Source organism: Toxorhynchites rutilus, chromosome 1 (assembly GCF_029784135.1).
Source record: "Toxorhynchites rutilus septentrionalis strain SRP chromosome 1, ASM2978413v1, whole genome shotgun sequence".
NCBI classification, from domain to species: Eukaryota; Metazoa; Arthropoda; class Insecta; order Diptera; family Culicidae; genus Toxorhynchites; species Toxorhynchites rutilus.
This window is the reverse complement of record NC_073744.1, coordinates 25,220,870-25,245,143: the sequence shown is the minus strand read 5'-3', so window position 1 is coordinate 25,245,143 and position 24,274 is coordinate 25,220,870. Positions and strand designations below refer to the sequence as shown.

At 38.5% G+C, this 24,274-nt stretch overlaps 1 protein-coding gene across 15 annotated transcripts in view; it reads right to left on the bottom strand.

Annotated features, from left to right (window-relative positions):
* Positions 1 to 24,274, bottom strand: part of LOC129776923 (peripheral plasma membrane protein CASK) — an 858,562-nt gene that overhangs the window by 647,016 nt on the left and 187,272 nt on the right. For 14 of the 15 annotated variants that reach the window (XM_055782870.1, XM_055782878.1, XM_055782933.1 and 11 more), the window contains exon 6: positions 19,827 to 19,886. The exons of the other annotated variant lie outside the window; for it this stretch is intronic. In XM_055782870.1, the coding sequence (XP_055638845.1) occupies positions 19,827 to 19,886 (60 nt within the window). The remainder of the gene's footprint in view (positions 1 to 19,826; positions 19,887 to 24,274) is intronic. 15 annotated transcript variants of the gene reach the window in all.

Here is a 24,274-nt window from a genome sequence, read left to right as displayed (position 1 = left end):
TTGGGTATCAATGTTAAAGTATTCACACAATATCTTATAGTGCAGTTGCTCTGAATATCAATCTACGATCGTTTTCGGGCCTTTGATTTGGTGAATATTACTTACTTAATGTAGTCAAGAGTATTATAATAAAAGTGAAGAGTGGACAGTGCAAATATCTGCTCTTTTCACAATTCGGGATGAAAGGGTTCAGACTGCTAGAACCTTTCCCCTTGTACCAAACTCATTAATGTTTGGTACTTGATTGAGAAATTATCTTGATCATACTGTATTCATGAGCATACTAAGATATCTTCGAGGTCTCACACTTGCACCCATTCGGTTATACAATACTATTTACTCTTTTGATGTAGTACTACGTATTTCAGTATAACTGCCAAATCAGAAAACAGGTCACCTTTTTATGAAATAAAGTTCACGTTAATAACTATTTTTGCCGTTAACGGATTCTGACGAGTTGCATACCAAACGAATCGGAATTTCCCTGAGATTTGTTTGATATGATATACATTACAATCCCATAGTCTGTATATGGTTTAAATTGATGAAAATTGGAAGCATTCCCATTTCCTCATACATTTGTTCTGTCCATTTGTGTGCTTTCCCGAACAGAGCTGTCAATAACGAGTAACTTATCGCCGAGCAACCAAGGGAAAACCGTCAGATGTGAAGTCTCCGTGAACAAAGAAAAAGAAGAAGAACGGAAGGGAATATTTGCCTAGAGTATAAACAGTGGATCTCGCTGAGGCAAACTTCATACTTCGTGAGGACACCGACTGGACAACACCGTTGCTGGGCGAGCTGGACGGCGAGGGATCGAATGGTTTTCTCAAGGCAATGGGGGTGGAGTAGTAATATGAGGAAAGAGTAGAGTTTTCCAAGGGCCTTCATGAAGGCTAGAGATGAATGAACTGAAGAAGTTTAAAGTCTCTTTAATTAAACAAGGAAAGGAAGGGAAGGTAAACTTTTAGTATCGTTCTAGATACGAAACAATGAATATCGCGTGTCCTTCCTTGTTTTACGTCATCACATGTCTTCGTTTCGGATCGAGCTGTGGACGCGACAATATTACTCACTCGCTTCAATCATTGCATCAAACTGACGCCATTGCATTAGGGTTCTGAGCTACACAATTGTGTGGGGAATCATCCAGCTAGGCTATCGTCAGCTCACCAAGAAAATAAATGTTCTGGAATTTTGTCAGTGATTTGGTTTCGCATGACGGTAGGAAAACTCTCTCCACAAAGGATGACAGCTAAACTAATCTAGACTGGCAATATTAACAGAAAGGGCTTCTGTTGAGAAGAGCGCAAAACAGAGATAGTGGGCCTGATCACGAACGTCACTTCACGGTGAAAACGAAGTGAATTGTATACAACGTTATTACGGCTGCCACAGTGTGTGTAGAATCCGGAAGAGTTCATCCGTCGGGACAACTTTGATGAACTCGGTGTTATTATGAATACCACGATACTGTCACGTCACGGGGAAAAACAAGTATATTTACAAAAAATCAGGCCATTATTTTTTTTTACTTTGTACATAATAAATATTTTCAACGATATTGTTTTGAAGAGTGCTTTGAATAAAAGAATATTTAAAAAGTTAAAACAGATTGAAGAGCCAAATGAACTGCAAAGTTTTATGTTTCTTAAAAACAACGAACTGAACTGAACTGATAATAAGTTTCAAACAAGGACAGAATGAAGCTATCATTGCAAAGCATTCACAAGATATTGTTTTGAAATTCTTTTTTCATAATTTTGATATCCGTCTAAAGGAAATCTGCATAACTTTCTGCTTTTAGAAAATTTCTTGAAATCCATCAGATGTTTTATATGAAGATTATGTTTCTGACCGATGCAGTTAGCCAGTTTCTGTTTAAATAATTAAATCCAACCTCGTGTTCCGTATATCAAATTGCACGAGAATAGGAAGGATGAAAGGATTCAAAATTCAGAAACAAACAAACGAATGGGATGAGCCCAAATAGTTGACATTGAAATATCGAATCATCGAGGTATAATCGCAAACTTGTCATTCTAAAACATACGCTTAGTTAAATTAAATATTATCTCATACATTGTATTAATTTTACCTACATAACGTTTAAACGTCCGAAATTATGCAACCAACATAACTTTCAAATGCCCGAAATTATGCAACCGACTTGTCTCTTATAAACGGGAATGAACTCTTTCACTTCACGGCGTTTATTTTTACACGCAACTGTCCGTGACAATGATCATAGACACAAGAAGATTAAGTGAAGTGTAAGTGACGTGAAAGCGTATGTGACAGTGATGTTCGTGATCAGGCCCAATGTGTGTATATTTAGTTGCTTCAGGTCATCGATAAATATTTGTGTGCGTACGTGCATGCTCCTTAACCCGTACGTAAAAATAGTGCATCGGCGCTAGGCGGGAGCGGGTGCGGGAAGGAATTATTTACGCTAGGGTATTAGTAATGAATCTCTGCTGAGGCAAGTATTCAGCCTTTTTCCAAACAGTTAACATTGTTTGTTTTCTGTCATCATAAAGGCTTCGTTGGTGCGTTTGACATTGCATCAATGCATTGAACTGACGCTATGGCGAAGCAGGTGTTAAGGTTGTGCACCGAAAAAATATTTGGGGAATACCCAGTTATTCAATAAGTTGTAATAAGTCATTAATTTATTTGGGTTCGCGAGCAGATAGAATTCATTTCGCTTATTTAGTCACCAAGAATACAAATGTCGTTCTGGATTTTTGGATTTTTGTTCTGCGAGCACAAGAATGAATCATCAAACAATTATCGTCAAATGATTCTGCAATTAAAAAAAACATTTCAGGGCGACCAAACTGGTAGAATAGTTATTTCAAAATTTTCGTAGCATTATAAAATAATATCCGCAGTTATAAACAAGCAACTTGAATTAAACTACAGCGTAGTTCAACGTCAACAATGCGGTCGTGTCTTGAACACAACCTCCTTTAATTTTTTAATCATTTTAATCATATGCACAACATATTCACTAGTATTGCTGCGAACGTATTTTGATCACATGCATACCGATTGAACTAGAAATTTAATATGAATCGTTTTATATACTACTACATATACAGTAATTACATGCTAAAACGATGTACAGATCGGATTCGATTATCCGGGAACTCAATTATCCGGAATTTTAGACTCGATTATCCGGAGTATATATTTTCTCAGAACCCCATCAATATGTATATCAAATGAGAGAGGTCCACTAGTAGAACACAGTTATTTATGAAAAATACAAATCCAAGATGGCGACCACTACAAAATGGCGGATCACATATTTTCTCAAAACCCCATCAATATAGGTATCAAATGAAAGGGCTTGGCTAGTAGAACGCAGTTCTTTATGAAAAATCCAAATCAAAGATGGCCGCAGTTCCCAAATAAACAATTACTTTCTAATGGTTTCATTCAGCTTGCCCAGTTTATATGTATGTTTGTGTGTTTGAAGGATAGTCCAACATGAATTGAAATTTGACCCCGTTCGAGATCACTGATTCATCTGAAATTTGGAACATACCTTTAATTCTACTGCCATAATGAAACTGCATATTCCATGATCTTGTAAAATAATGATCGCTAAAAAATGGCTGAATGGCTTGACTTGGAGAACACACTACATAATGAAAAACATAAATTCGAAAAGGTCGCCGCCACAAAATGGTCGACTATGTATTTTTTGCAATTCCCTCAATATTCTGCATGAAATAAAATGATTTTACTAATAGAATACAGTACATCATCAAAATATTCCGAAGAATGTCTTTTTAAAATACCTGCAGAAAATTCGAATCCTGCTCTCGTTATTATTGATTGGACCAAAGGCGCTTTATTTTTTAATATTTTTTGAAAGCTAAGGATTTTTCACATAACATATTTCGAAACCAGAGAAGTAATTTTTTTTCGTTTTTGAGTAACGATTTTTCAAAGTTAACCGATGTTTAGAAAAATCAATTTTTTCCACTTTTTTCCAACACAAAAATTCATAACTTTTGATCTACTGGACCGATTCAGATGATCGACACATAAAACTAAAGCCAATAAGACAGTCTTTTTTGAAAAATATTAGACTTGCGAAAAAAAATGGATTTTGATTTCGTAAGTATTTATTGTATTAGTTTTTTTATAGTTTACATGATTTCGGGACCAAAGATGCTATATTTTTTTATATTTTGTCTTGAAACCCTTTGTAAGCAAAAGAACTAACGAAAAGATTGCAGTCTCATCAAAACCAAATCGAAATGTTTTTTTTTTCTTATTTCGTTTTCTTGAAAGGGAATTTTGACTCCTCAATATTATGTTCATTTAATCAAAAACTATTCCCAGATAAAGCTAATTTTTGTGTCCCAATCTCAACTGAATCGACTGAATCAAAATCTTGTTAAATCTATTCCCAATGTCTCGTGCCTCAGCACGATGCGGGGACAATGCTCATCGCTTGGAAAATGATCGAAACCAATCAAGCGTAAGTAATATTTTTTCCCAAACAAAAGTGAATTGTCATTCTCCCCACTCTCCCCCCCCCCCTTTTTTTTTGTTTTCCACCAAATGAACCGTCATCACAACAACAATCCTTTTCCAACCGACAATTCCTCGGAAATTACATCGGTGGAGCGCAGTGGTGCTGACAGCATTGCGAATGGCGAAGAAAATTGATTCCTCCGAATTTTTTCTATCTCTCGGTTTTTGTTTCGAACATTTCCGATTCTGGTCGGATTTGTTGCGCTTTTGTTTCGGGGGGTTTTCGTCGTCTCCGATGGCCCCAAACTGATCGAAATAAAAAGGGGTATCATCTCTGCAAATTCGCTTTTCGGACTGAGCGATTGCCGCAGACGCGTAATGTTGATTTTTCTTACGTCTTCGAAAGGGGAGAGAGAGTAAAACAAAACGAGTCCAACGGGCGGATAATTATTTTTCCTGTCCCCGTCTGTTTTTGGTTCCATTTCCCGGAGGAGCGTATAGCCGACACAAATGCCACGTTCAAGACAACCGACACTCGTTTGGTCACTGATGGCGATGACGATGATGATAATGACGGTTTCAACACTTTCGCAGATGCTTCTTCAACTTTTTGAAAATGTCCTCTTCAAGCTTTCGTGCTATGATGGGTTCATGCGAAGAAATACAATCGTTTGGTGGGTAGAGAAAATTAGCAATTATGGCAGATTTGGACTCCCCCTCCTTTTGGGCGATATAATTTATTCATGACGTCTCGTTGAAGCAAGAAGCCATTGTCGGGTAAAGTTTGCCCAATTAATTGGCATAGTCGTTATGATGCGAAAGTTAAATATTGTTTTTGTTAAGCATCCCCGCATTGATCAGCGATGTTTTTGCTTGAGCCGCAGCTCAATCTGATCTCTGAATGCTTTGCTTGCATTTTTGTTCAAATTGTGATGTGAACTCAAAATTTGGGAACGAATCTGGCAGCTGGGGTCTGAAACCAGAATCAGTATATACAATCCGCAACCTGATTCTGGAACTCGGATCCACATTTGATTTCATTGGCCACAATATTGGTGTTGATAATTTATTCCGGAAAAGAGAAGAACTTAAGTTTCAAATTGGAATTACATATTTTGAATGGCACAATGAAGAAACGTTTGATGCCAAAACAGGCTGTGAGAGGTGATCGGAAAAGACTGATCACATGAGTTTGAAAAGTTTTGTTTACGATAACCACTACCATTCATTCATTCACTAGTTTAATCAATAATTCAATCAATACACACAAAAGATAGCTCTGTGTAGCGGCAATATCCGTGCCCAATAAGGAACCTCCGAGGTGCGATTATTGCTAATTGAGAAAAACACAAATGATTACTGAGCCAACGGCAGTCCGACGTCAAGCTTGCGGTTATATCATAGGTATAACCCATCCATAGTTTTTTCCTCCAGATAACTCATCTCATTCTTGTCATTCTTGTCTAAACATATATTTTTACCATAATGATGAAGAAGATTGGTGAAGAGCTTTTTTGTTTTAAATCACATCAGAATTCATAATTTGTGGCTAAAAATTATTGTTAACATACCAAAATTCGAAGTTTTGAAAATTCATAAAAAAATCGATGTTCCACAAAGTTCGTCAAAAATAGTTTCACCATCTTGGACCCATTTTTTAAATTTTCTACATTACTTCTATTTTATATGAAAAAAATAAAAAATTAAATAGAAAATATGCATTTTAGATATTGCAAATTATAGTAATTTGTAAATAAAAAAACTATAACTTTTTCTAAGACATTATGTCGATACGACTCATAGTTTTTTTTTTAATATAAATTATCAAAGAATTCTCTTACTAAAATCGAAATGCCCTTTTCAAAAGTTACATTTAAGTCAAACAATTCTCAAATGCTGAAGGAAACTCATATTCCCTCCAACCCAAACGGAATACAAACTTTCGTTCAAATAAAAAAAAAAGTCTGCATTTTTAGTTCGATTTCATTTGGAATTGCACCATACTAACGTTTCTAACGTTCCTAACGTTCAAGGTCTCAACGTAGGTTTATTTGCGCCATTTTTATTAGTACTTAGTTGAGATTTCTATGCCACGAAACACACCTTGAATGTATTCTGAGCGGCAAATTCTGAAGAAATAAGTCGGATATTGCATAAACATCAAACAACGAGATTTCGCCATAGGTACTTCATTCATTCGAAAGTAAAGAGCGAACGACAGCGATTCCTACGAGGCAATCAACAGAAGCGGCGTTAAAAAGAATACATTCACTTGCGAGAAGCTATCATGAGCAACACCGACACAGTCTTTGCTAACGCCAGGCCAAAACTCATGCATTGTCATGACATTACAGCACGAATGATCAAAGAAAAAAATGATGTCTTTAATGAGCTTCTATACAACATTACACGTATTCGGTCTCACACGTTGTTGGATCCGCACTTTTTTAGTTTGGTTAGTCGATAAAATGCGCCCTGCGACAGTGTAATTTCCTCGGAAATTCCAGATCCATCTACTGATCAACTACTCGTCTGTATTCGGAAAACCGATCGAGTCAGAGTAACCCGAACGAATCGCAAATATGCATTCTGGGATCCCCAAGACGCAAGTCCAATCGTGTTGTGCAAATGCGACAATCTTGCCTCCAACTTCGACATGGACGAAATTGAGCTTCGTGTTAAATTCCTGTGTAACGAAATAGGTGATGTTTTTTTTGTGAAATAATAGGCTCTACAAAAAATAGGCTCTAATAGGTGTTCTGTATAACAGAACTCTGCAATTGAGGAAAATTTTGAACGGAAATTGTCTTCGATAGTGATTTTATACTATGTATAAAGTTATGGTTATGTTTGGTGACAAAACAGGCTGCGAGAAGTGATCGGAAAAGACAGATCGCATGACGTTTGAGTGGAATGTTAGAAAAATAAACAAAGCGTCCCCATGCAAATTTATCAAATACAGTGTGTCTCCATAGTATGTTAGCCAATGTCAGCGAATTGTTTATTCGATAATAAATAAACCAAATCGAGGTATGGCGTTGTTTGTCAAACCTAATTTCTTCCTCCAGATAACTCATCTAATCCTTGTCGTCAGGAAAACTTTCCTCGGTAATTAGATAGACTTTCTCCGTCGACCCTTCTTGTCTTCCTCCGCAGGACACGTGCTCTGCTCAATCAAGGGTAAAATTTATTCAAATTCGTTCCAGCCCCCGATTTGCTTCCGATAGTCTTTTCTTCGTCAATTGGTTTGTTTGCCACAAAACCCGGACGAGCGCAGAGAGGGTTGGGCTGAGAAACAAGCCAACGTAAGCCGCCATCGCCATTGGTTGCAAACATTTCTGCTGACGCATGCTATTGCCGACCCAATCCTTTCGTTATCATAATAGCTGTACAATTCGGGTGGCGGCTTCAAAACTTACCAGAAAACAAACAAATCGTTCCGATGATGACGTTGGTTACATGTCTATTTTGTCAGCATCAACCAACTCATCGGGCCAAGTTTGGACTCTCTTCTTTGCCGGGAAATTGTTTCAGGGCTAATTGAGAAATTGCAGCCAACTCTCGGCGAAGATGTAGCAAAGTTTTCGCTTCCCTCCTGCTGGCAATCGATAGCTGATGGGAAGAAGTTTTTTGGACTTTTCTTGTTGTCTTTATGTGAAAAAGTAAATCAAATCAGATCGAGCTGAACAAGTACCGCTCGGTCGGGGGTCAGTCGGAATTGAGAAGTCAATTACCACGAATTAATCTGATCCCACAATTTATCGTGCATGTTGCCCCATCAGAAGATCGGCTTCAACAGTTAGGCAATCGAAATCGTTGCATTGTACGAAAAAGTCCCAGTAACTTTCTAATCTGTAACATTCACGAGCAAACTTTCACTGTCTTCCGATCCGATCCACAAGTCTGGCACTTGAGGTTCCCCCTCTCTAGTTCGACAAACCATTGCCACCGCCGATTCATTGGAAAACTGCGACAACTGTGGTGGAATTCGACTCAACCGCAACCGATGCGGTGTTGGCAACGAACCACCTCGCCCACGGGTTAGTTTTCTAAGCGCAGGAAATTTTGCACCGCACTGCAGGTGTGTCATGGTGGAGATTGTGAACGGTAGTTTGGGATGCGAACCGAAATTGAACTTCTCCTCTTTCGTAAATAATAGTATTTGCGGCGAAGACGAGGAAGCATTTGCGGATCTTTCCCGGTTCCGGCAAATTCAATCTGATCGGTCTACACGATTTTTTGCACACCATTGACAGTAAGCGCATCAACGTGGCCAATTTTTTACTTTCCATTTCAGTTGGTAGTTTTATCAAGTAATCGTAATATATTGATACTAAGCAGCCCTAGCTTCCGCGCATTTAATTTTCAAATGGTTCAAATGGTTCAAATGTCTGCACTGTCTGTCTAACCCACAGCCAGTGGTGGAAATACATCAATATAAATAGTTTGACGTAGGATTACGTCTTTCGGGAACATATTGGGGTACAAAATGAGAATCGAAAATCGAGAACATAGTGAAAATTGTCCAATTTCAAACGCTCAGCCATTTCATGATGGATTGATAAAATTTTTGCGTCAATCGATTTCGGTACTCCATAACAATTTTTTATATTGAAGAAAATAATATATGTCATGAAAATAATTATCGAACTATTGAAAAATCTCAACCCCTATCTTAACGGAAATACCAACTTCTGATCGGTCGAAATTGACGACACATGCGGCGGGTCCCTAACAGAGACATCACAACCAAGCTGCCTGGGGGAAAATCGACATTTCAAATACATGAAAATAGGGGGAACTTTTGTTCCTAATGAAATGTGTTCCCTAACAGAGTTCCCTAAGAGAGACAGAGACATGGAACTTTAATGTTCGTTGCTTCGTGAAATTTCATATCAATGACCGATCGTGTTTTGTGAAAAAATTAGCACAAGTGTAAATGTAAAATTGTGTATGGTAGCATTTGGGTTAAAAACCGACTTCATATATGAATCAATTGTTTCAATTTCCATAAACAAAAACCGAGGTGTGTTCCCGCTCTAAAAAGGGGTCGTTTGGTTTAAGCTGTCTGTTTTGTTGTGTTCATATTCACCCAAGAAAAGATTATACGGCGAGAAAAATTGGAAAAGTGAAGAAATATTAGAAAAAGTGATTTCCCGTATGATCTACATATAGTATTAGTTGTTGTTAGTCCAATTAAAATTCGCATTGGGTTGAATAAACACTCAGAAAGTTAAAATTATAGAAGAAAATTACCTTTTTTCATTTCAAATATGTTATATATTAAAGTAATATGTTTTTACTGATGAGAAAATTTGATAATTGTGTTCGATATTGGTGATTATCTTACATTACATTGGTGAGTTTTTTTTAGTTCATCCATATATAACACTGGGGTTTTTCTTGTACGCTCTACATAATGTTTGGAGTGTTTCGCTCTCGCGAGAGTTGTCATAGTGATAGTGATGGTGGGTGACCGGAATAAATCGCCACAGTAAACAACTGCAACAGAAACAACCGCTTAGAAAAAGTGTAGTAGGCTAGAAATATTTGGCGCGGGAAAAACATCATGTGCCTCACATTTCTATTATAAATTTATTCTCTTGTTCTCGTTTTTCGAAATTTATTCTGAGGACAATGTAATGGGGACGAAGTCCCCATTTGGCGAGGATAAGGAATCGAGGCGGCCCATGCCGCCAAGATGACGCAATCCGAGTCCACCGCCGACCCGCCGTCGGAAGCGGCGGTGTCTCGCACGCAAACCTGGGATCCACTGATTGCCCGGTTAGTTTGAAACATAGGATACGATCCTTTAGCAATGTCCGACCGAGCTCTAGCGAGCGTCGGACGGTATACGTCTGCCCGGGGCGTTACGTTTGCCTGGGGCGATACGTTTGCCCGGTTAATTCTTGTTTTGAAATACAATACCGCGCCACAATATTTATAGCCTACTACACATTTTATAAGCGGTGGTTTCTGTTGCAGTCGTTTTCTGTGGCGATTTATTCCGGGAACCGTGATGGTGTGCTATGGTTGTAATTTGAAGCCATGTGCATTGTGAAATGGTTATGGGTGTGTAGTAGGTATTTTGTTCTTTTTCAATGAAAAGTGTGACTATATGCAGATTCATATGTGCACAGTGAGAGAAGAGCAACTTTGAAGTAAAATGTTGAAATCGTCCGTTCTGTGTACATATGTGTGTGGTGCTGTATTCTGAGCGTGAGGGTATGTAGAGGAAATGTGACCGAGCATTGAAATGAGCGGTACGGTGCAAAGAACAAGCTAAGTTTTTTTGAAATATTCTCTTTATCTCTTGCATCTCCTAAATTTTGTATGATTTGCCTCACTCAATGCCAGTGCATGTGGTTAGTTGATGTGTCGCTATTCCAGAGGTGGCGTAATTCCGACACATGCAGTGGGATTTTCCATCAGTTTGAAATAAAGAACGTGTTTTTCATGCAAAGCAGTATTTCTGTTATTTATTTTCCTTTATTCCAGCGTGATTATTGTCATATTGTGTGTTGTAGTTTGCGTTATACCGCTGTTATAACTTTGTTAATGCCCGCTGGGTGATTGGTATGAGTGTTTGTTGAAAATTGCTTATTTGTACCAGAAGGTCGCTTGTGATAGTTAAACACATTCGGACAAATAATAGCGGTTGGCAGTTGTTTTTTAGGAATTTGGCTGCTGTAAGTTTTACTTTCACCGGGTGTATGTATTTGAGCCCGGATTTTTTTTTTCATATATGTTCATTGTCCTTATATTTTGTTCAAAGTTACGTAAAGTTACTCATTTTTCAATTTGTATTGCCTTTTCTGATATTCCGGTTTGGAAACATCGAGAAACGGTTGATTGGGCAATATTTCATTATGCGAGTAGTAAGCATCGTCTCCGTTCAATAAAGTTTCAGTGTTTTCAAACACTTTCTTTCGCATCAAAATGACAATCTTTAACCTTTTTGAACAACTCGTAACATTGTGATTTGTCCGTATCCTATATGTGATCTTATGTATTCAACATGTGGACAATATTCCTCCAAGAATGTTCCGTTTTCAATGTGGTTCTGAACATCCATTTTTATGTGCTTTGTGTAAATATTTATGGGGTACGTATTCCGTTTTAAATATACTATTTCGTACCGTTGTCTGGAGGAGGTTCGTTCAGCGCATTAGATCGAGACATTGTAGAGCAAGACCGTTTATTTGTTGATGCGAATTCAACAAAATTATAAAATCGTCGTGTTTTTTGTATTTTTATAATCACAGCTGCAGGTTAAAGGGTGTGTCACATCAAATTGCATCACGGAAAAAACGCTGTAGAAATTTAATTTTTAGGAATTATATCTTCAGCTTTCGCTTATAATCAGATAAGAGTGTATAGATCACGTTGGCTATGCTTCACTGTCAATTTTTCGTAAATCTGGAAAAATGTCGTCGAATAAAAAAGAGCATCGTGAATTAATCCCGCGCACTCATTTCGAGAATCCGGAGTTGTCACATCGGGACATCGGTAAGATGCTGGGAATCGTCCAATCCACGGTCAGCAGAGTACTAAAACGATACTTCGAGAACCTAACCATCGACCGGAAGGTGAAGAACGGCAAAAATGGATGCTCCGTCAGTGAAAAAGATCACAAGCGCGTAGTTAAGCAGTTTAGACGTGATCCGAGAAGTTCGGTCCGGGATGTCGCCAATAATCTGAATTTGTCAAGTTCATTCGTCCAGCGGACCAAGCAGCGGGAAGGCCTGCGTACATATAAGGTTCAGAAGGCTCCTAACCGCGACGAAAGGCAAAACATGGTGGGGAAGACGCGAGTCCGGAAGCTGTACACCGAAATACTGACGAAGCCGCATTGCCTGGTAATGGACGACGAAACCTACGTCAAAGCGGACTTTCGTCAGCTGCCGGGCCTGTTGTTCTTCTCCGCAGAGGACAAATTCAGCGTTCCGGAGGAGATTCGCAAGCAGAAACTATCCAAGTTTGCCAAAAAGTACATGGTGTGGCAAGCGATCTGCTCTTGCGGAAAGCGGAGCACCCCCTTCGTGATGACCGGCACGGTAAACGGACAGGTTTACCTTAAGGGGTGCCTACAGAAGCGCTTACTACCACTATTGAAGCAGCACGAGGGCCCGACCATCTTCTGGCCGGATCTCGCTTCGTGCCACTATTCAAAGGACGTGTTGGAGTGGTACGAAGCCAACGGGGTCACCTTCGTGCCAAAGGAAATGAACCCGCCCAACGCGCCGGAGCTTCGCCCAATAGAGAAATATTGGGCGATTATGAAGCAGGTCCTCCGGAAGAACCCAAAAGTTGTCAAATTGGAGGCGGACTTCAAGAGAAAATGGATTTCTGTCCAAAAAAACTACAACCTGACGTTGTACAGAACCTTATGGACGGGGTAAAGACGAAGGTGCGAGCATACGGGCTTGGGCTCGAAGTATGAATAAAAAGAAAATGCCAAAAGTTGTTTAATAGTTTTTATTTTACTGTCTGAAATTTTCAAAAGGATCGGTCTACTGGGCGAATTTCTACAGCGTTTTTTCCGTGATGCAATTTGATGTGACACACCCTTTACTGTTGTCTTTATTCGTGATGCCCTTTGAATGCGCAGAAACTAAAACGAGTATTTATATGTGTGTTAACAATTGCATTGATTATAAGATAAGCAATTTTTTTGACGTGGGACTGCGTTTAACCGAAGTATATGGGGGGTAAAATAAAAACCTAAACACAGAACATGCAGGAAAGAATGAAAGATCCGAATGCTTATAACTCGAACATTTCTTACTGGATCGGAAAGATGTTTGCATCAATTGATAGGGAATATTTCTACGCTTCTATCGCAATTAACAAAATGTTATTTTTCATTAGATACACAATTGAAAAACTGTAAAATGTTAAGCGTTATCTAAACGCCCTAACTGCCTCGTTTTGATTGGCCCGATTTACGGTTTCCCTAACACAGCCCCAACCAAGCAGCCTTGGAGAAATAGGCATTGCAAATACATGAAAGTCGAGGTTATTTTTGTTCCGACTGATATGTGTTTCCCTAACACAGACTTCAGATCTATGGAGCGTAGGGAAAATGGCATTGCAAATTCATGCAGGTTGGGTTTTTTTTATTTCGACTGAAATGTGTTTCCCCAACACAGACATCAGAACCAAGGTGTCTGAGGAAATTGGCATTTCAAGTTCATACAAGTCGGGGGCATTTTTGTTCCGACTGAAATGTGTTTGCCTAACACAGACTTCAAACCCGAGATGTCTGGGGAAATCGGCTTTGCAAATAAATGCAAACTGCGAGTACTTTTGTACTCGCTTGCCTTTGTGCAAACTAGAGTATGTTTCCTTAACACGGTCTCCTGAACTTAGGGACCTGGGAAAATCGTACAGACACTAGAGGCGAATGAACTTTCAGGTTTAAATCCTCTATAGTATAGAAAATAGATTTTAAAGTTGTTGATTCATGCAAGCCGGTGGTACTTGTGCACCCGCATGTTTTTTTTTTGCACTCCGAAAAGTGTATTCCTAACACGGATTACAAGAACGGGTACGAACATAACGCTTTGGCTCGGTTATTCAAGATTGCATTGAAGGATATGCCATCATATCTTCTGCTCACTGAAATGACTGCTAAGCTTAGGTAGTCCCACGTCAATCTTGCGGTTATATTATAGATATAACTTCCATAGATAACATCAGTCGTCATGTGGCAGAATATTCCGAAAGTTAGAATGTATACGACGCGATAGGCCACTAAATTCAATGTAGGGTCTGTTCTACTGTAGAGATGTTTCCTGGTGATCTTCTCAGGTTAATCATAAATAACCTCAGTCGATAGGTGATATTTAGAGTACTTGGCGTGAAAAGACATAGAATATATCGCCGATTCGATTCATTAGAGAGAAGTTCTTCCGGTTACCTTTTTAGGTAGCTTGATAATGACCTCCGGCGATGCGATTTAAGGAAACAAGAGAGTACTACCCACGGAAAGTCATATAACAAGTCATTGATTCGAGTAATTGTAGAGGAGTTCTTTCGGTTACCTTCTCAGGTAGCTCATTCATAATTCTTAGGGAATAAAATAGAGAAATACTAAGCGATCTCAACAATCTCTCAATACATCGTCGATTCGAACCATCATTGAGGAGTTCTTTCGGTTACCTTCTTAGGTAGCATATTGATAATCTTCGACATCGCGATTTAAGAATAGAAGAGAATGCTAGGTGCAAAAATCATAAATAAGTCGTCGATTCGAGTTAATGTAGAGTTCCTTTGATTACCTTCTTAGGTAGCCCGGTGATAACCTTCGACATTATTACTCGAAACATTCGATTTTCGGACCCATGTTTCGTCATTTGTCATTTGTGGTCCGCGTTAACATAATCACATCACTTACCGCAGTGAATCTTGATTTTTCTCAACCATTCCCACTAACAACTATCCCTTCCATGATAAACGCTAGGAAATCACGCTATAGAGGCGACCCTTCTGGCCTTTGGGCGGCGAATATCATACTCACATTCCTTCCCTTCCCCTGGTGGCTGTAAGGACGTGGCCGGCGTCCTTATTGACCATTTAGAGCTTGAATCACCGAAAATTGCACAACGAGAATGATTTGCTAGTTCCAATCGTCATTCTGTGTGTTCTTTGTGCAATTTGGTTAGTTCAGGTCAATCACGGAGAGCAACTACGAATTGTACAGTCTACCCAAGCTCAAGCTCAAGCTCAAGTTCATCCATACATAACACGGGAGGCATCTCGTCTAGGATCATAGAGGGCGGTTTTCATCATATGTCGTTCCACTTCGGTGTCTTTTAACTGATACGCACCATCCAACGGCTGTTCACCATCCTTCTGTCATCATCACTCGGTAAACACTGGTGGAGTGAACAAACAATACCCAACAACCAAACAAAACGGCCCTTTTCAGAGCCACCAAATCGTTATCTAATTATTTATTTATTTATTCCACCATCTTCGACTAAGTCGTACAGACTGTCTTATTAACTAAATTAGTCTAAACGTCTTATTCTAGAACTAAACATATTTTTGGACAAAGTAAAATCAAACTCATCACAGACATTGTTGAACGAACGCAAACATCGATTAAAACAGTTATTAAAGCCATAGATTGTTCTGTGGAAAGGAATTATGAATAATGGAGAATTCCGGAAACGACGAGGAGGAATATTCCACGGAATCTGCTGTAGCAATTCGGGGCAATCTACGTTGTCGGTTATAAGGTCGAAGATGAAGAGTCGCTGTTGTTTTTTGCGCCTAGCAGTGAGAGTTTCTAGATCGATCAACATGCAGCGATCCGGATAGCTGGGAAGATTGATTGGATCATTCCATGGGAGCTGACGCAAGGCGAACCGCATGAAACTTCTCTGGATTCGCTCGATCGCGAGGATTTGCGTAACTTGGAACGGAGACCAAACCGGAGAAGCATATTCCAAAATACTTCGAACTAGCGAGCAGTACAGCGTCTTGAGGCAATACACATCGGTGAAACCAAAAGCATGACGACGGATAAAACCGAGTACAGTGTATGCCTTGGCGGCTACTGTACTTATATGTTCGTTAAATTTCAGCTTAGAATCGATCGTTACTCCTAGATCACAAATAGAATTCACACGTTCCAGAGGATCCAGTCCCATGTGATATTGACGACCAATAACAACTTTGCAGCGACTGAAGGATATTGATTTGCACTTCTTGTTGTTTACGCGCATGCCGTTGTCGCCGCACCAGATTAGCAGGCGATTTATATCTTCTTGTACTGCCTCGCAATCGTTGATGGATGTAATCACTCGGAAGAATTTCAAATCATCGGCGAAACTCAGTTTTGATGAGGAAAGCAGCTCATACAGGTCGTTGATGTAAATGATGAATATCAGTGGGCCCAAAACACTTCCTTGAGGCACACCAGATGAAATGTTAAATGTTCTGGAACGCACGGAGTTCACCACCGCAAAGGCCTCGCGATCGGATAAGTACGAGTACAGCCATTCTGTGACCCATACTGGGAATCCTATGTGATTCAGTTTGCCAATGATGAGATTGTGCGGTACCGTATCAAAAGCTTTGGCAAAATCCACATAGACCGAGTCCACTTGCCGTTTTGATTCCAACACCCGTGATATTTCCGATACATAACACATAAGGTTCGATGTTGTGGAACGACGTTTCATAAAACCATGTTGGCTGTTTGAGATGATCGGTGAAGCAGCTCTGTACAAAACCGTATGAATAAGTTTTTCAAAAACTTTGCTGAGGCTGCAAAGTATGGATACACCACGGTAATTGGAGACACAGCTGTAATTTCCGGACTTATGGATCGGTACTATGGATGCCATTTTCCATGCGGATGGGAATACTCTGTCCCGGAGTGAGCGATTGAAAACAGTAACGATGGGCCTCGCGAGTGACACGGCACATTTTTTCAGAAGCACAGGAGACAAGTTATCCGTTCCGGGTCCTTTCGACGAATCGAGGTTTTCGAGGGCTGTTTGGACTTCATCCTGAGTGAACTGAAAGCGTGGTAGATTCAGGTTGTACGGAGTTATATGCTCGAAACAGTTTCGTCGTTGAACGGGTGATGCTTTACTAAACACGCTTTCAAAGAAAGTACCGAACAGATTGGCTGCTTCCAAACTAGAGTGAGAAGTGGTGCCATTCAAGTTAACGGTGATAGGGATCCTTTTGCCATCTTTTCGTTGTTTTATGAAATCCCAGAAACGAGAAGGATTTTGTTTGACAGAAGTCTGTATCCTGAGTAAATAATTGTCGTGAGTTGCAGTAAGTAGGGCTTTATACTCACACTCAATTTCGCGTAGTCTAATTCTGTCAGGTTCGTTTTTTGTAAGGAAATACTGGTTGCGCATTTTACGGATGCGGTTACGAAGTGTTCGTAGTTCGGGAGTCCACCATGGCTTGTTGTAAACAGAGATATGTGCCTGTCTCTTCTTAGGTATGTATCGATTTAAAACGTCACAGAGTGCTTCATAAAAATCTGATAACATCTGGTCCACTGTATCGTTGTTCAGAAGTCGCTCCCACTGCATATTCACAAGGACAGAATTCAACAAGTCGAAGTCACATGCCATATAGTCAAATTTAAAACATTTATCTTGGTCGTCAACTAATTTTGGTGCGTCATTCTCGTCAAGTAGTAAAATGAAAGGTGTGTGATGGTCATCAACAGGTAACAACGGTGAAGATGGTGCTATCAAGTCAAGATATTCAGGTAGATTTGTAAATGTCAGGTCCAGAAGCCTGTCATTGGTGTTGACAAAACAGTTCATCTGTCTTAAACCGCTTGCAAACATTGCTTCGGTAAATTTCATTTCCGTTTCACTAGAGGCGTTTGAGGGAATATAACCATTAATGTCCTCGTCGAGGTGCCATCGCAAATTAGGTAAATTAAAATCACCGATGGACAAAAATAGGTCATAGTCCGACAGTTGTTCGACCATGGTTTGTACTGCACTTGCGTGAGCAGTGTATAGTTCAATGCCCGAATTCGGTGGGAGATAGATGGCAACAATGTAAAGTGAACGATGATGAAATATTATGCGTACCGTGATTTGTTCGAGTTGTTCACAGTTAGCCATCACAACGGACTCACATTTCAACGAATTTCTAACTGCTATTAGCACTCCACCGCCTCGTGAATGATGACTGGTTAACTCATTGCGATCACAACGGAAGAAGACGTAGGCTGGAGAAATTTCACAGCTATCGATGTCAGCTCTGAGCCATGTTTCGCTGAAAACAATTACGTCATAATCGCAGCTGGATAATAGCAGACGTAGCTGAGCTATTTTCGTACGTAAGCCTCTGACATTCTGATAGTAAACCGACAGTTGAACAATATCTGTAGCTGCGTTGTCTGGATGGAGTACGGCTGGAGTGCGGCGGCTAGAAGCGATGGACGTTACAGGGCGAGGAATATTCCTAGAATGTGCATACTTGCCTGCGTCGATGGTCTGGAAAACCCCGTCTGGAAAGAGGTTAACGATGTAATTCTTCAAACATATCCAAAATCAACAGATAGCCTAACGGAGTCATACGTCAACAATACGGTCGTGTCTCGGACACAACCCTCCTGTGACTTTTCCCCATGAGTTACACTGTACCAGATTAATCCACTGTTTTTAATTCATCAGTATGAATGAACGTAATAAACGTTTACTCGCGAGCTTGTTTATTGGAATGCGGATCATGAGCAGTATACTCGCGAGTAGCTACCCACCTTATTGACAACAGCCGTTTTCGGGTATGTTTATTAGACCAGGAGAAGATGATTTGAGTAACAATTAAGGAATAATGAAGTACAATGCATCAACACTCGTTTGAAAACCTCGATCAGTGATGCAAAGAAAATCCAATAGCTCTACTTTGACATTTCCCGATGCTCACGAGTAGAATTTTACATTCCACTTCCACTTGCCTTGCTCGTACGTCTACTTGTTCAAACAACCTCCAATGTGCGAGAATCACGATGACCTAGATTGGAAGTTCATATTTGTTTCCAAACTATCGATAGTGGTGCTGCGCAAATAAACTTGTGAAGGTGACGGATGGCGATCAAGTGGGTATTTACTCGCGAGTTTACTCATGATGTGAACATCTCTACCACTATCAGCAGCCCCACTATCTGACCAAACTATTTATAAAAAAAACTTAATACTATCATAGAATACAGTGACTTCAATAATAACACCTAGAAACACTTATGGCAAAGCAATGAGTGAACCAAAGTTATAAAGTAGTGAGCGTGACATATGTGTGTTTGAATGTGCGTGTAGCTTATAAACCAGTAGTGCGCATATGTAATTGTGAGCTGTGGGCGTGGTGAGAAGATTGACAAACATCGGCAAACTATCCATCAAATGAAACAATTGATAGAATAGCAGACTCACACCAACAAAAAAAAAGTATAACAATCAGCCAAACAGAGCTCACATTTCTTCCCGATGAAATAAGCTCAAGATAAACTGAAAATAGCGAGAAAACAAAACATCGAACTATCAGTGAAAATGTGCACCACAAAAACGAAGCCATGATAGCAAACAACCATTGCAAAACGGATGAGGAAAACTGAGCATATTTTACAGAATTGATTTTCCCTGTACCTTCGCCCCCTCTCTCTCACTCTCTGTTCCACCAAACAATAAAACAAGGAAACGGCAAACTCAAATCAAATTAACAAAGCGGCCAACGAACTAATGGATGATGAAGATGATGTTTTCAAACCGGAACAAACTTTAATTCTTCTTGTTCCTGTTGTTGGTGTTGTTCTTCATATGTTCTTTTTTTTCGCTTACCCTCGCCGTCGGATTTGAGGTACAGTTTTCCTCGGGGACTCAGAAACGAACGGTGCGGTTCTGGATGTGATTATTTTGTTGTTGTTGTTGTTGGAGATGTAGTTGTTGTTGTTGTTGGGAATTTGTGATTTGTTCGTGTCGGTCAGTAAATCAAGAGAGCGAAAGAGATACAGGAAAAGAGAAAGAGAAGAAAAAAAGAATATACAGCATGGTAATGAAAAATATGTCAGTTATCAATGGTCTTGGCGAATGGATCGTGGGTGAACAGGAGGAGGATGAGGGAGAGGGGAATGTTATCGAGAAACTTCGTTTGAAGTATTGCATGAACAAACTGCAAATCATTACGGAGCTCCAGAGATTGAACTGTTGACCACAGTAATATCATATTCTCCTCATTTTGTTTTCGAACCCGCTCAAGTCGAATGTTGAAGTTTTCCTCCAACGTTTCTGGTAGACAAACAACAGAAGGTGGAAGCTCCCACAGAAACTTTTAATTGCGTTTGTTTTGTTAGGGTTCCACAATGTCGAAAACGAAAACATGCCGGAATTTATTTATATGTGTGTGTTCGAGACAATCCTTTACCTGTCGACAGCGAATGTTCCCCCTCCATTTTTTCCACCTCGCAACTCGTTGAATGTGGGAAACAATGGCTGATTTTTTTTTTCAGGCGAGGGAAAACGGATAAACTTAGTGTTTTGTCGTTTTGTTTTCATTCAACTCGAACTTGGCGGCCGGAGGAAGGCGTGGGTGGTGCCTCCCACATCCATTTTCTCCTAAAGCACCCAAGCAAATTTTACGTTTTTTTTCAGCTATATCAGTCGAATGAAAATGCTGTTTTGGACAGGATTTCAACGCAATCAATCATTCAAAATCCAACGGGTAAACCGAATCATCGCATACAGCCTTTTTTATCAAATTCAATCTGTACTCCGATCGGACAAAAAAAAAGATTTCCATCCTGACAGAGTGGGCTGTTATCGGTTGCGAGTAGTTTTGCGAGTTTCTTTTTTGTGTCGGTACAAAATACGGAAAGTGTGAGCCCACGAATTGTGGGCGAAGATATTTCTTCTGTATCACATTGATTTTTTTCAATGCTCAATGTGTTTATTCCGCAACGATTTCGACTACAATGCAACTGATAAATGACGGTTGAATTTCACCCGAAGCGGTTTGTAGCTCAACCCTGTGATTTGTACTCGGAATGGCAATAATTCCAAGAACTTACAGATGAATAATATTCATAGTCATCATAATCTTATTTTTGGTTACATTTTCAGTATGGAAAAAAATTGAAAAATATAAATGTAAAAAAATCATGAAGCGCATAATAACAATCTTCCTAAAAGTATCCGTTTTAGAAATGCAAGTAAGTAATTCAATATATTTTCCAAAAGCCCATAGAAATTTTGCAAATTTTCAGGTAATTCTGGCTGCGAATGCTCTTGTAAAAAAGTTTATAAGTGTGTTGTAAGTAAAGAACATATCGAAAACATTTTTTTAACCACATTTTTGCACAGTAGCGTAAGTTTTACCAATTATTTTATTTCATTCCCATTCCTATCTCCATTTCAATTTCAATTTCAATTTCAATTCCAATTTCCATTTCCACATTTCCACATTTCCACATTTCCACATTTCCACATTTCCACATTTCCACATTTCCACATTTCCACATTTTCACATTTCTACATTTCCACAATTCCACATTTCCACATTTCCACATTTCCACATTTTCATTTCCATTTTTTTCAAAATAAAATTATAAAATAAATCTTATTTTATCTTTATGTATAGAAGAAAGTTTTTACCACGTACGTATAACTCATCATCACAGGAGAACGGCTGATCAGATCTGTGTCGTCCATATATTTTGTGAGTTTGTCTTCACCCAAATTACAATGATAGAATACTTTGGAAAATATTTAGGACGATTAGAAATTTTCGAAAACATATATACACCCATTCCATGACAAACCGATATAGTGGTTCTCAGATTTTCGTGAAAAGTGGTAGTTTTGTTCTTTATCGCAACACATTAGACCCGTATTTTTTTATTTGTTTGTTAGGGTGCCCATTTTCATTTTAGGGTGATCCGAAATATTGACTTTTTCCCCTTTTTTCCAAAAATTACATTTTTCAAAAATTCATAACTTGTAAACTACTGAACCGATTTAGACGGTCGACATATCAAATTAAATCTAATTAGCTAGACATTCTTGGAAAAATACTACGTTTCAGGTTTCGGTTTTGTTATTATTGATAAAATACGATTACAGTTTTTTATAGTTCTCATGGTCTCGGGACCAAGGACGCTATATTTTTTTATATTTTTTTGGAAAGCTGAGGATTTTTCACATAACATATCTTGAAATCAGGCAGGCGTTTTTTTCGTTTTTAAGTTATGATTTTTCAAAGTTACCCGATGGTCCAGAAAATCATTTTTCCCTTTTTTCTCAAAAATGGCTATTGTCAAAAATGTATTACTTTTGAACTACTGGAGTGATTCAGATTATTGGCATGTCAAATTAAAGCCTACTAGCTAGCCTTTTTTGAAAAAATAACACACTTGCCAATTAATTGGATTATAGTCACATACATCCAGTCTAGTCACATAGAAATATTGAACGAAAACTGAAAACATATTAACTTTGAAAAATCATAACTTAAAAACGAAAAATAACACCTCTCCGGTATTCGGATATATTATGTGAAAAAAACTCAGCTTTCAGGAAAAAATATAAAAAAATATGACGCCCTTGGTCCCAAAACGATGTAAGCTGTTAAAAAACAGATATAATCAATAATTACGAAAGCAAAATCCATTTTTATTCAGAATATAATATTTTTTCAAACAAGACTAGCTCATTGGCTTTAATTTGATATATCGATCATCTGAATCGGTCCAGTAGATCAAAAGTTATGATTTTTGTAGCGGAAAAAATGGGAAAAATGATTTTTTTGACCATCGGTTAACTTTGAAAAATCATAACTCAAAAACGAAAAAAAACGCCTCCCTGGTTTCGAGATATATTATGTGAAAAATCCTAAGCTTTCCAGAAAAATTATAAAAACATATAGCGCCTTTGGTCCCGAGACCATAAAAACTATAAAACATAAATGCAATCATCAATAACGAAACCAAAATTAAAATTTTGTGCAACTCTGGTATTTTTCCAAAAATGATCAGCTTATTGGCCTTATTTTGATATGTCGATCATTAAAATCGGCTTAGCAGTAATATTTTTGAAAAAAGTCTTTTTTGGAAAAAAGTGGAAAAATTTGATTGTTCGGACCACCCTAAAATGGAAATGGTCACCCTAACAAAAAAATAAGAAAAAATCTTCAAATCACACTTGCTCGGATTACAAAATGACAATCACAATATAGTCATAAATTCTGATAAAACACCAGCTACAAAGCATGTGTATAGATTGAATTCGCCAGCATCACTGGAATCATTTTAGATGGTTGCACAATGACGCGAGAAATTGTGATTCGAAGATTCGATTGACACACACCGTTGATACGACTCTCATCGCGTTCTTCTTCAATGACAATAACGTTTCTAAAGTTCACATTCTCAAAGTAGTCATTCTTGTGTCAGTTATATTGTCCCAGTCGTACTGACGGGATAAGACAAATATTGCATAAACATTAAACAACATAATTTCTCATTTTGAATTAAAGGGCATGGCCGGGTAAGGGAATAAAAAGTGCCCCCAAACCAAATCACCAGCTGTATGGCAAATATTGTATAGGATATTAAATAAGAAATTTTGATGGTTTATTTGAACCCCTATGTGGCTTAACATAGGATCTATAGTGAAAAACGTACTTTTTCGTTTATTTCACGCCATCCTCAAAAGCTTCGAGATAAAAATTTGAAAAAAATATTGAATGTGCATCTCACTAAGGTGTATCAAAAAAAATTATCAAAACAAAAATTTCATCAAAAATTGAAGTACTAAAAATATTGAAATTTCGAATTTTTTTTTGGGATTTTGATTTTCAGTACGACTCTAATTCATAGCGCAGCGCATCATTATATTTTGAGATATAAAAATTTTTAATGTGAAATTCAATTTTTGAGTAACATTTTTTCAACAGTGTTTCTAAAATGTTATTCTTTTAAAATAGTTTATTAATTTTCCAACAACTTTGTGAAACAGCTGATTTCAATCAGGCATCGGGAATTTCAGTTTTTTGGAGATAAACCTATAATTTTGAACACGCTTTTTTAAAAAATCATTCGTAAATTAGAGCTCTATTATTTTATCAGATTTCTGTTTTGAAATTAAAAAAAAGAATGTGTGTGTGTGCACTAGGGTGCCAAAGAAAATAGTCATCTCGAATTTCCATATGAGACTTCGTGCAAAATGTTGATTTGCACGAAAAAATACTTTGTGCAGAATTTCAGCTCAAACGGACTATAGTTATATGTGTCGCA